The 13,202-nt window shown below is 39.2% G+C and overlaps 1 protein-coding gene across 4 annotated transcripts in view; it reads right to left on the bottom strand.

Annotated features, from left to right (window-relative positions):
* Positions 1–1,756: 1,756 nt before the first annotated feature.
* The window catches only part of CNOT4 (CCR4-NOT transcription complex subunit 4), an 80,990-nt gene continuing 69,544 nt past the window's right edge, over positions 1,757–13,202 (bottom strand). For 2 of the 4 annotated variants that reach the window (XM_050324353.1, XM_050324354.1), the window contains exons 11-12: positions 4,026–4,238; positions 1,757–3,241 (exon numbers count right to left, since the gene is read on the bottom strand). In XM_050324353.1, the coding sequence (XP_050180310.1) occupies positions 2,940–3,241; positions 4,026–4,238 (515 nt within the window). In that variant the 3' untranslated portion in view covers positions 1,757–2,939. The remainder of the gene's footprint in view (positions 3,242–4,025; positions 4,239–13,202) is intronic. The other 2 variants (XM_050324356.1, XM_050324357.1) reach the window with 1 other exon arrangement.

The raw sequence follows: 13,202 nt of genomic DNA, 5'->3' as shown, positions 1-13,202 counted from the left end.
AAAAACCCCACAAACAGGACCCACCAAAAAACCCAACACACTACTACCTCAGGAGAAACTAGTTGAGCTAGTTGAACGGAGTGAAATAGCAGGTTGGTTCCCAACTGGGGATGTGCAGGAATCCACATCAGACAGTAAGTAAAACTAGGTTAAAAAAGTGGCAGAAGCTGCACCCAAAACACAATCTGAACACTGATATACTTTACTGTGGTAACACTAAGGTTATCCACCAAGAAGTCTTCCTTGGGAAAGCAGCACCATAAAGAGAAAAATCATTCTAGTTGCAAACCTTTTCCTGAAGGCTAAAAGCTTGTCGCTAGGGCTGACTACAGAGGCTGCTGAATGGCAGCAGGGAGTAAGCGCTCTCCTGAGTGGCTAAAGCATGTTTTCCAGTGGTAGCAGACCACGGGCACAGGTTTCCTGCAGCACATCCTAAACTGCAACAAAGGCACTAATAAAAAACTGTAGGCGGCAGCAGCTTCAGGAATTGCTGGGGTACATAGAAAGCAGTTGGAGCTACTCTGGGAGGCTTACTTATTTTCAGGGTCATGAAGGGCACCCTTCTAAAAGAGAATGTTAAAAAGTAGAAAAATGTCTAGCAACTGGTGAAGGACACACACACACACAAAAAAATCCAAACCAAAGACCATTTACATGTTCACCAGCACCTCCAGAAGACTGTTCCTGCTAGGCTGCATGCCCAGTGCAGGGGCACCAGCAGGCACTGCCACAGGAGAGGCTGTTCCCAGCCTGCAGCACTTCTCCTTCCACCACCAGCAGTTACAGGGGTGCATTGTACAGGGGATGGCTGGATGGCAAAAACATTATTTGCTTTTTGGGGAAGCACTGGCATCAAAGGGTGTGCACGTTCTCCCAAGTAACCAGGGCACGTGACTGAGCAACAATACCCTTTCAGAAACAGCACATACAGTTCTGTAAAACAGACAGTAAATACAGCACCAAAATGGTAACTTAGGTGAGAGAAGAGCAAAAGCGTGTAGTCACCAAGTGATGCTTTGCAAAGCAGGGTATTTAGAATCATTTTATGCAGATTCAATACTTGGTTCCTCTGTACAGTGACCAATTCAGGACTTGCTCCCACTGCCTGAAAGGCCAGTCTCCCTCCATCTCCATTTAGGTGTTCACAGTTCATCAGTGGGAATTCCCTTCCTTGCCCCTGCCAGCAGTAAACGTTTTTGGAAGGCTGCCAGCCTGAGCTATATAGCTCAGCTCACACCAGGTGAGAAATCCTTCTGCACAGGCATCTCTAGGATTTCAGGCTCTCTGCCATCCTCATGAGCTACATCAATCACCACCCAAACTACAAGCTTGCTGGTTTTAAGTATCTCTGCCTGGAAGGATAAGAGCTTACTGGAGACCTTCTGTACATTAAGGGCTCTTCATCCCCTGCTGTGCAGTGATACTATTTTACACCTTTAAGTGAAGATGCTGACTAAAGCAGGGAGTTTTAACTAGAATTCTCTGCCACAACCTTCAGGCATATTATTGCATGCTATCTATCCCAAGTGCCATGGCACTTAATTCAGAAAATAGAAACAAGTTTTTCATATTTCAGATTTAAAAGGATATCAGCAATAACAGAGATTGACAGCAATGAGTGAAGACAAGAATCCCTTTACAAAATTTAAAGTGTGTATGCTTTTTCCACCCTTCAATACAGAAGTTACCATGCAAAGCAGTATTTTCCTATTTCCAACCATCCGGTTTTGATGAACACGAAAAAAACCCCAAAACACACAATGACATATGGTTTTATCAGATGCAGTAATTAAAAACCCAACATTAAAAGAATAGAAAAGCAAACATGAAGTCATCATCAAGTTTTCTGGTTTATTTAAGATTTTAGTTTTAATTCTGAAGAAAGAGGTACATTTCCTTGGTTTTAGTTTTAGCATCAGGTTATAACCATGTTTTATTTATCTGTTTCTTTTTTCCTGTCTTTTCAATACTGCACAAACGTCCAGAAACTACAGGGTTAAGTAAAAGCTGCAGGCAGAGGAGGTCAGAGGTTGCTCCTGATGGTGATCATGTGGCCCCAATGCAGTGCTATCCCAGAGTGCCCTAATCAGGTGAATCTTAAAAAAAAAAAAAAAAAAGAAAGAGAGACTGACAGAGGAGATAGAAAGACTGAAGTAAATATCACTCGTGTTTCAGCTGCTTATAATTATATTATGTATATGCTAGGTATTAAATCTGTGAATACTTTTAAAACATTAAAGTTTACTTTAAATCTAAAGCCAAAATTAAAGAAAAATCTTATTCTCCCCTCTTTAAACCACTCTTTAGCAACATGTCAGTTACTCATAGCTATAAGTGTTTTGTCTTTCAACACACTTCATCTCAAACTCTGACTGATGCAATAAAATCCCCTGCTCAGAAAAAGAAAAAAAAAAACACCAACATAGCAATTTCCCTGTGTAGTGCCACACAATGCAAAATAAACGCTGGGCCACTGTTTGCCCCACATGTTCAGTAACTTCACTTAAATTAAATACCTTTTTCATGTTCTTGCATTTGATTCTGCATTGCATTTTTTCCCCTACTGCAGACTGACACTTTTCCACTAGGCAGAAATACTCATGTGCAAGAGACATAAGACAGTAATATTCTCCTTAGCATTGAGACTGCATTTTGCTTTCTCTCTCTCTCTTTTTTTTTTTTTTCCTTAGAATGGTTAGAAAATATTTCAAACAGTGTATTCCAAACACTGGTTCTGCAGAAACTTAACAAAAAGATATGGTCATGACCCTGTGATGGCATTGCATTTGGGGGGGAAGTTTGATCAGGAACTGGATTCTTCAGAAAGAAAGATATGACAGGGAACAGTAGGTGGGCATGGGAAGGAGTCAGGGTGGGACACTTCCTGCATTTCTAACGTTTTGGGTCTTATTTTTCTTTTTCTTCTTTTTCCTCCTTTCCTAATGACGATCCAGCGCTGAGCTCTGTAGTAGATCTGTGGGGGTTTTACTGGGGGGTCTGAAGGCTGTCTGAAAGCCTGGAGGTGGGGAATGGAAGCTGGTGGGGTTTGAAGGAGGAGAGTAGGGATTCCAACTGGCTCTGTGCAGAGGGATCTGTGTGCCGAAGGGGTTACTGTGGTGCGTCTGTGATGGCGCTGCACTGGGGCCGTCCACCTCTGTGAGGGCCTGAAGAGATTTTAGCCAATGTGGAGGATTGTCATCTTGAAGGGTGTCTAAACTGTTTCCTGTGGAGGCTGGGATACCTATGAAAAGAAGAAAAAAAAAAAAAAAACAACGATACAGGCAAGTCAGAGGAGAAGCAATAAGTTGAGCATGAAGGAAGGCAATTTAACCTAACAAAAAGCAACAGTGAAAAGACATGATTAGTTTGTACAGAAAACGCATTTTACATTAGTATGTATAATTACCCTGTCCGCAAAACATTTAACATTAATTCCAGATAGGAGAAAGTTCACCCTCAGAGTACTTCTTCACAAAACACACATTTTTCTAACAAACATCCTTCTCAAGAACTGCATCCCTGTCAACATGATCTTACCACACCAAGCTGCCAGTACACTGCATGCTTCACCTTCTACTCTGCCTACTTGAATCATGCTTCAGTCTCTCTAACAGGGAAATGCAACCAGACAGCCTTATAAAAGAGAGCTTTATAAACAAGTGGAGTACGTCCCTTTTTAAATAACAAAGTCCAGCGATTGCCTTCAGTGCCTCAGGACCAGCGGCGCACATACCGGACATGCCATCCAGCAGAAGGGACACCTACAGATTGACCGTACAGAAAAGTGCTGCTCCACCTGACTGCCTACAAAGGTTTTGGGCATGCATTGCAAAGGCCTAAGTGACGCTCTGTTATACCTAGTGGTTCCACAAAAATTCCTGGACCCTTGAGGTTTTGTGGATGGAAGCTGGAAGAGACCACCGCATACTGTCTTTTTTTTTTTTTTTTTTCCAGATGTAAATCAGTTTGTGCCAAATACCCATCTGATGGTTTGCCAGTGGAGCTGAAGGATGAGAAACGGTTACCTGTGATGATTGCGGGGTCCATCCAGCTGCCAGGGCTGTCCCAATTCAGGCTGTCGGTGGTGGCAGTGTTGGACGTTGGTACACTGTGGTTGGCGTTGGAGGGGGAAGAAGCATTGGGCAGTCCACCAAAGTTGATGTTAATGTTCGGTAGAAGTGCCCTTAGCCCGTCCTGCCATTCCTTCATATTTAAACTCTCTACAGAACTGCTGTTGTCTGGGAGATTTACCAACAAAAAAAAATGAAAGATAAAAAAATAAAAAGCTGAAGTTAGAAACAGATGTCCTTCTTTGGTGGGGTATGGGATTTTGCTTTTACTTTTTAAGCTAAGCATTTAATACTTTCCCTGTCCAAAAACTAGGGTCAAAGTTTCCATGATTGATGAATTACTCAGAGGGGCAGGCAGGTTTTAAACCAAGTGTAAGGAATGGGAGAAAGATTTAACTCCTCTCCCAATACATATTTCCCTGTGTCAGTTCAGAGACTCAAATAATCAAGGACACAGTGGTTCTTCCTCTATTACTAGTAGGAGAAAATCTACCAGGTACTTGATGAGAATACCTCTGTTGTAACTTTGCTGCTTTATTAATGGACAGCAGGTTCAAAAGGGTTGTTTTGTTTGATGTGTATCAAAATGAAGAAAGGCTAGGTAGGGCTTTGCAATAGAAACTGGACATGAGAAACCAGGAGGAATATCACAGAAGTATTTTGTTTTAGTTTGCTCATTCTCAGCCCTACAGATGTTCTTCCGAAGGTAATGAAGTTGGAGGGAGTGAAATTTCCTCTTGCAGTTGAAGAACAGTAGTGAAAATCCTTTAGAGATCTTTCAGAATAATTACCGACACAGCAACATCCTCAAAACTTTGGTCAGAAGTAAACCAGCTGGACACCAAAACAGTCAAGTCTCAACTACTTGCCTAAGTGTTTCAGGACATGTATTGATAAAGGACAACAGAATAACGTGGCTATTAGCACTACAGCAAATGATCCCTGAACACAAAAGTTTCGTCATGCTATCTAGGAATAGACTATCAGTTTCTATGATCCATCTTTTGCTTTAAGTATCTCAAAGCAAAACAAACCAGATGCAAGCATTCTGATATTTATCAGCCAACACAGAAAGTTCTACTTTATTAACTTGTGGTCAATTATATTTAAAAAGGAAGTGTTGGGTAAGTACGTTGGCATATCATTGTCTTTTTGACACATACCTAGAATACAACTGATTTGGTGTTTTTTTTAAACATCTCTGCTTATCCTAATTGAAGAAAGGATCTTGAAGTCAATCAGAATTGAGAGATACACAATACTGCTACTTCATCAACAACAGAAAAGATTTAAGTCTTCATGGAAAATGAGAGGATATCACTAACTTGCAACTCTGTGTTGGAGAGCAAAGAAAGCAGTCTCAATTGCTATCAAAACCTGCCCTGGCAATATCTGTAAAGCTGAATGCTTAGAAAGAAGACATGTGTTGAGCAATTGCCTTTTTGTAACTACGGGGGGGAAAAACTCCAAAACCAAACAAAAAAACGACTTCTTGAAATCCTGTGCTTCCATGCAGAACTTTCCTTCTCCAGGCCAGAAGTTTTTAGAATAAACTTTATATACAAAGATTCTGCTTCTGTACAGAATTACAACAAGCAACTTCAGTCACAAATCACAGCAACATACTTCAGTCCAAGTCACCAACTGAACTTCAAAATGAATTATTATGCAAATCTGCTCTACCTATACTGCAATGACAGCTGTTGGAGCAATGCATTCATTTCTAACCCTACGCATGCTTGATGCAGCTGTTCTAGCACAAGCATCCATCTACACACATAAGTGTCCCCACTTTGTAGAATGGCACCTGTCACCTAGAATGTCTGTGGCCAAACAGACTGACACTGCACATGGGGCATGGACAGGGATAATGATAGAGATGCAAAGAGGGTACCAAGAAAATCTTCCTCTGTGTCTGAGCAAGTCCACAGAATAGATTTGACCACAGACAGTGGAAGGCTTACAACTCCTGACTGTTATCCCCACTTACTGGCTGAGGTTGGGAACCACTTGATCTCAGAGGTTATGTCATAAGGTACCTCCACCAGGAAGACAGACAACTCCTAAACATTCCCATAAACAAGGAAAAGACAGGTAAAAACCAGGTAGTGGAAGTAAACTCAAAAGCCTGCCTGTTACTACATGCATCGTGTTATACATAAAGTACAAATGTTCAGTGCAAAAGGAAGAAAAAACAAGCCCTAAGAAAACCAAAGCTTTCCCTCAAGCAAGTGACAACCTAAGATCACCTTTTCAGTAACACCTTAGCACAAAGATGCAATCAAGCCTCCAGACTAAGTGTGACTGTATCTAACAAAGTGTGCAGCAATGTGCTCTGTGGGGCCTGGTGTACAAGTCCCTTTGGGTGAAAACAATGCAGGCTTAGCAGCAACTCATTCTGTGTTTGTTTTGCATCAAGCCATAGTGCATACAACTGGCTTTCACTTCAACTTTAATTTCTCCTCCTGTAAACCAAATCTACTTCCTGTTCATTCCAGAGCTCCTACTTTTTCCTTTGTAATTCTAAAGCACAAAATAAATGCTTTGAAGAACTTAGTGCAATATATGTTTCATCAAAACCTACAATCCTGAGGTTAAATATAATAAATCAAGATTTTAAAAAGTATTAGTCAAAAGTGTCCTCAATATGTTCACAAGCCTCTTGAGCACCCATAAGCCCATTTGAGACACGTTCTAAATTAACTTTTTAGAATGAAAGTAGCCAGCTCATGGTCACTGCAACATATTCTGCATGGTACACCATTGGTTTTCCAGTTTATTTTCTCACTGCTGCTTCCAACAACTTGTGCGAATAAACACATCTCTGTTGAATTACTCACTTCTACTACAATGCAAAAAAGCACACAAAAAATGCTTACTGGGTCCATGCATGAGTGAACATAGTGATCTCAGTACCTATGAGCTGGGGATCTGCATGCTCGTGATGGTCTCAGTCACAGAGATTACTAACCCCCAACAAGCCCTCAAAAGTCACATACAAGAAAATAAACATGTAGTAAACTACACACCTGCAACATGTCATTGAGGAAGTCTAATGAAGACAAAGCCTGCAAGATGCTATAAGAAACAAGACAGGAAAATAAGGGCATTAGGCCCCCTTCTTATTAGGCACTATAAGACAATACATATGCTTTGTCCTGGGTACCAGGTGACAAAACAGAAAATTAAAAAAATGTAGTGTCTTTTCCAGACATATAGGTCTGTGGGGCCGAAGGCAAGTTAGGAGAAAAACGCTGACCTCTGACACAAAAAAAAACAAACCACCAAACAAAAAACAAACCACAAAACCCCAAGCACCATGTCACTCAGGTGTCTGTAACAGTTTTCCAGCTTAGCTAATAAATGCACAAAAAAACCCCAAACAAACAAAAAAAACCCAACCCAAAACCAAAAACCAAACCACAACAACAACAAAAAACACCACCAAACCAACCCACAAACAAAAAACCCCCCACAAAACACCAAATGTGACCAAAGCTTTGTCAGTTACTGGCTATGTTCAGTAAAGCACCCAGTTAGAACATGAGCAATCTCCAGGCACCATACACCAACACTCAAACCAAACAACTAAATCAGCATGTCTTTGCTGGAGTCTGACAAGTTTTAAACAAGAGCCTAAGTGAAAATCCAAGTCCATCCCAAAAGTTACTTCACCATGGAGCTAAGTACCATAGTTAAAAATGAGAAGTTAGCTCTTAGTTAACACAGATCTATTAAAAAGGGCATTTGCCTGTTGCCTAAAGATCAGGAGAAAAAAACCTCACCAGGTGAATTTAGTATAGATAAGTAGAGAGCAGGTCTTCAATGAAGGCCTTCTGGCACAAGGAGTACAAAGGCACATGCCCATGTCCAGGGGTTCTACAATTTTACAATATTATCCATCCAATCCAAGAATTATCTGCCCCCCAGATCCTCCCCAAATCTGCCTCCCTGGCACACCCTCCCTTGAACTGAGTCAGAGGTCCCAAGACCCCTTTCTTCCTCATCTTCCTCTTCTTCGCAGCATGTACTATCTTTGGAACTTCTCCAAGGTTCCTGGCTTGAAGGTTGCTTTGACTATGGCGGTATCTTGTTGTTCAGGCCTGGGAGGCATGTGTTGTTAAACAGAATGTGTTTACTATAGTCCTGCCTTGAAAGGAGCCTAAACAAGCCTGAAGAATTTAGAAAATTCGATATGAAGTAGGGAACAGGGTTTGGTAAGTGTTAACTACTATTCTAAAGTGTGACACACTATATTAAAAAACTATATTTACTACACAGCTACTTTAAAACCTACAGAAGGCTAAAAATCCTAAAAATTCTGAGGCATCAGCCTTTTCCTACTTCTAAACTTAATTGTTTGGAGGGAGTAATTTTTTGACTATTATCAGACTTCTCAGTTGGACATCACAACTAGGCACATAAGGACCAATACACCACTGTTTCCCTCTTTCAAGGAGTGGAAATGCCATCTCCTTTCATAACTTCATCTTAATTTAAAGCAGCATGTCCATGGACTATGGGAAAACAGAAGAAAACAGGGTAACACTCAGTTGACTGCAAAGAAAATATTTTATACACCAAAATAAATATGAGATTCCTCTCCTCATGCCCCAGCACTGTCTCCCAGAAGAGAGAATAACCTGGTGAAGCAGCATTATGAAAAAAGCACCACTATGAAAAAACTTGGCCCAAATACACATCCTGAACTCATCTTCTCTTGATGTGCATTTCATAATCCTGTCTGGTCTCGCAGAAACTTGTGTTCACAGGGGTGAACTGATCCCACAGTTCTAGCACTGAAATTTGACTGTGTCTGAGGTGATATGTCAATGTGAAATAAAAATACTTGCATGTGAAATTTTCAAAGTCAACCACTGTCTTAGACTAGAAAAGGAAAGAAAAACAAGCTTCATCAAAAAAATAACCTGTCCATCCAATTTAAATAAATAATTAAAGTTAACTTTAAAAAATAATACAATTGAGAAGCCGAGCATTAATCTGTACAAAAACTAGTAATTTAATTAATTTCTAGATAAACTAATTGCCCCATTATTACATTCTACCAGACAGTCTGGTAGTGTTACCTCATTATTCTCTACCTGCAATGCTGTTAACACTATTCCTTCAAATCAGGCAAAGCAGTGTGTATTTGGGGGAGAGATGGTGAAGAGGATGATGGCCAAACCAGAACACTGTTCTGTTGTACATAATCAGTGCTTTGGGAGATGTTTGCACGAGCATCTGCTGCACTGACACAGGCTGTTTTGTGACTTCCAAAATTCTGACAATGACACTGCAATGCAGACCCAAAGGTGTTTCAGATTTGGCTGTGCCACATTTGTGATGTTGATGCACTTGATATTTTATATTAAGGGTAATGGGATAGCACAGCTTACAGTTTACTTGGTGTGAGAGAAGCCCACTAAAATGAGTGTCTGTCTACAGTGACTAGACCATTTCCCATTATTGCCCCAATTCTGATACAAGCCTATGGTCAAATCCACAGCAAAATTCACCCAGTACATGCTTAAAAAAATATGACTAATAGCAAAGATCACAAGACTGTTAAGTGCAAAGCAAGTCTACTTCTTTGTTCTGCCAAAATTATATTCCAAACTGTTACAAGAGTACTAACCGTGTAAAAACATTAAATATATTTATGCCAAGAGTCCTATATATTTTGGTTCCACCGAAAAGCAAGCAGTCCTGCAAATCTAGATTGCAATTATTTATTTCTTTTTTAAGAACACATCAGTATGCTATGTATGTGGCCAAGACACAGAACTGTGTCAACTACAGAAAAGCTTCAAATGAGTAAAATAAATTCAGAGGAAAATCATCATATGAGAGAAAAATAAACTTCTTAGCGATGCCACATACCTGACTGCACAGACTAGCAACAAAAGAAGCAGAGACTATCAAGGTGTATTTGGTAATAAAATAGCTATTTCAACAACCCACCTGTAAAAAGGCCCCTGTGAAATCTTCAAGGACCCTGTACAGTAACAGCTTTGAAGCAAAAGAAACACGAGAGGAAAAAAAAAAAAGAACAGGAAAGACTACCAGGAAGAGTTCACCAGGAGTCTTTCAACTCAATTAGAAACAAATGCCCCCCCCCCCCCCAAAAGCATACCCTTTGAAGTGACATCCCTGGTCTGGGTCTATGCTTTGTGCTACCACGTTCACAGATATCACAGACAGTATGTGCTTTCCCTGAAACAGCCTGCTGCCCTATTCTGAGAAGTGACAGGGATCTCTCTATTTTAATTTCAAAATAACTTTCCTCTACAGCTACTTCTGTTTTGCGAACAGTTGTCCCATATTTCCCTTTAGAGGGGAAAGAGAAGGCAAGGACCACTTGCCACATCCAAAACGGAAATTATGCCCATGACATTATAAACTCAAAAGCCTTTCATCTAAAACTTATATATTTAACCATCAACAAAACACTTATGATAAGAACTGTAGCCATGTCACTTTAATATGATTCATGAGTTTGTTTCCTCATGGAATTTTTAAAACCATGAATTAAAGTCGCAGTTAAGCTTCTACAATCTGAAGGATTTCACTCTCCAATTTAATTGATTCTGTGTATCTACGATTGCTAGGAATCCACAATGTTTGGTTTAAACATTGTGGAAGTTTCATCCATTCACAGAGACCTGAGTATGTTACTGGCAGATTAAAGAAGACTGAAACTGCCCACATTTAAACAGCAGTGCTGCCCATCAGGAATGCAAGTAGCCACTTCATATTAGGGAAATATCAAGTGGCAGGAGAACTAGAAGACAAAGCCGTTTGCAGGAAACATTTAAAAGCCTCACAAACATCATCTATACGTGGGAAACAACTTGACAATTCACAAAAACAGCTTTCCAAGTGTCATTCCATTGTGTGGATTTCAAATGAAAGTCTTACAGTCATAAGCTCTACAAGCTAAGGAAAGAAAAGAAGCACATACATTCATACATATTTGTGTACATACACACATCTATAAAATTGGCTTTGATTGACTCCCAGCTTTAAAATAATGCAAGTAAAGCACCTTATATCTCAATTCCACATTGATTTCCATGGTTATATTAGTTTCACCCAATTTAAAAGACAGCCATTTAAACAAAAGCACACTATTCTTCAATCTAAAAAAATCAATTGCAACTTAACTTGCCAGCTGGTCAAGCTATCAAGTAGAAGAGGAATATATTGAATTCTAAAGTATACACTTAAAAGGGGAAGTTTTTCTAAATAATTTTCTTTTTTGATAAGGATCTGACAGTACAACCTTTTAAGCTTTCTGTGACTAAGTAAGTGTTATGAGTCAGAAAATGTCATTTATTTTCAGGGGAAATCCCTTCTACAACATTAGTATGGGGACAATATGAAGACTCATATTTGCTTGCATGTACTGTGTCAGAATTTCATGAGATTTCAGAAAAGCAATTTTACATCAAGTATTCTGGTGAGTTCTTGTGATTGACTTATATTTGCCATGGTTCAAGAGACCAAATCTAATACATAATTATAGCAGCCAGCCATCCAATTTTAAGCTATAAGCAAATTTCAAATTGAGTTTCTAACTTGCTTTGAAAAATATGTTTGACTTCTTAGCAGATGATTCCAGAGTATCCCATTATTTTTTATTACTGACTTTTTAAAGTTTATTGCTGAAAACACATAGTGGTCAATTGCAGGACTTGACTCAAGCTGGGATCCAATGTACTGCATATAAACCAGACAATGTATTGGGTAATTCTTCCATCTTAGTCGATAAATCATCTCTTTTTTTGCATGAGCTAACAGCTAAGAAGATAGCCAGTTCTTGAAGTCGATAATCTTAAAAACTTCCTTAAATCTAAACTAAAGCGCACAAAGACTTAAGATACTGAAACAAAGGAAACAGATACTTGAATCCTACATACAGAACAGTTTGATTAAAAAGCTCATAAAGCACACAATTCCATTAATCTGAAGAAGAAAGTTCATTTTAACCTAAGCTGCTTACTCTCATGTCGTGGAGGGTTCAGTCTCACCAGGTTACCCTGGAACAAACAAACTTGGACTTCAAATGAAAATCCTGTGTGTGTACAAGTGTACTTGTGGGTACATGCATAGACATATGCATAAATTAAAAAAAACAAAACAAAACTAACTGAAATTTGCCCTATGGGCTATGAAAAAACTAGAAATGGTAAAGAAAAAAAAAAATCAGATCTTCAAAGCTGTATTTATAATTAGCTAGAGCCTATCCAGTTATGGAGATTCTGGATTCCAGGAATATCCAACCAATCCTCTGACCCAGACTACAAGACCAGGATTAGCACAATGAAAGCATGCTCTGACAAATGATACAGTAATTTTTAATTTTTCCACATCTGTAACAACCAATTAAGGCTGATGCCTATTTCTAATTATTATTTTAATCATTCTGTGGGAAAATTATATAAATTGCAAGAAAGCCAAGTTTTCACTGTCCATGACATGAAATTTATTCCGATTACTAAATGCTGTCCTCTAATAGAGGTGACCTAATTTTTAAATACATGTGTTTTTTAAAAATAATTCCTCTGAGGACAAGCTGAAGTTCAAATGAGGCTGTGATGTAAAACGAACCTTGAGATGGCAAAGAATGGAAAAGATTAATTTTCTTTTTGCCCTCAAATGTGATGTGGCATCACTGAGAAGAGAAACACTTTTTGTAAAGCTCCTCTTTCAATTACTCTTATACCTTCAGCATATTTCCTTTATGCTCCTCCTCCAATACAATTTTAAAAAAGATTACATTTGCTCTTACTCAATCGTTTTTCAAATTGGTGCATTTCAAAAAAAGTCTACATCAGAAGCCTATGAACTGTTTGTACTTTTTGCTGAAATGCATCAGTCATAATTGATATTTTGTGAAATGGACTTAGAAGGAGCTAAAGTCTCAGGTCTGTGCCAAGGCACAGCCTCTTGTTAGACACTGCTACTAACAGGTGGCACTGCCAACTGCACTCCTTTCCAGTCCTTTAAAAGGAAAATGCCAGGGTTTTAACATCACTGATATAATTGCACCTTTTAACTCATGCTAGTGGTTTATTGTATATTTTGAAGTGCCAGTTGGTATTTCAGAAAAGCATCTAAGAGAACACA

This window comes from Myiozetetes cayanensis, unplaced genomic scaffold, assembly GCF_022539395.1.
Source record: "Myiozetetes cayanensis isolate MyiCay16 unplaced genomic scaffold, myiCay2020 scf3, whole genome shotgun sequence".
NCBI lineage: Eukaryota > Metazoa > Chordata > Aves > Passeriformes > Tyrannidae > Myiozetetes > Myiozetetes cayanensis.
Note: the sequence above shows the minus strand (reverse complement) of the source record. Positions and strands in the feature narration are given on the sequence as shown.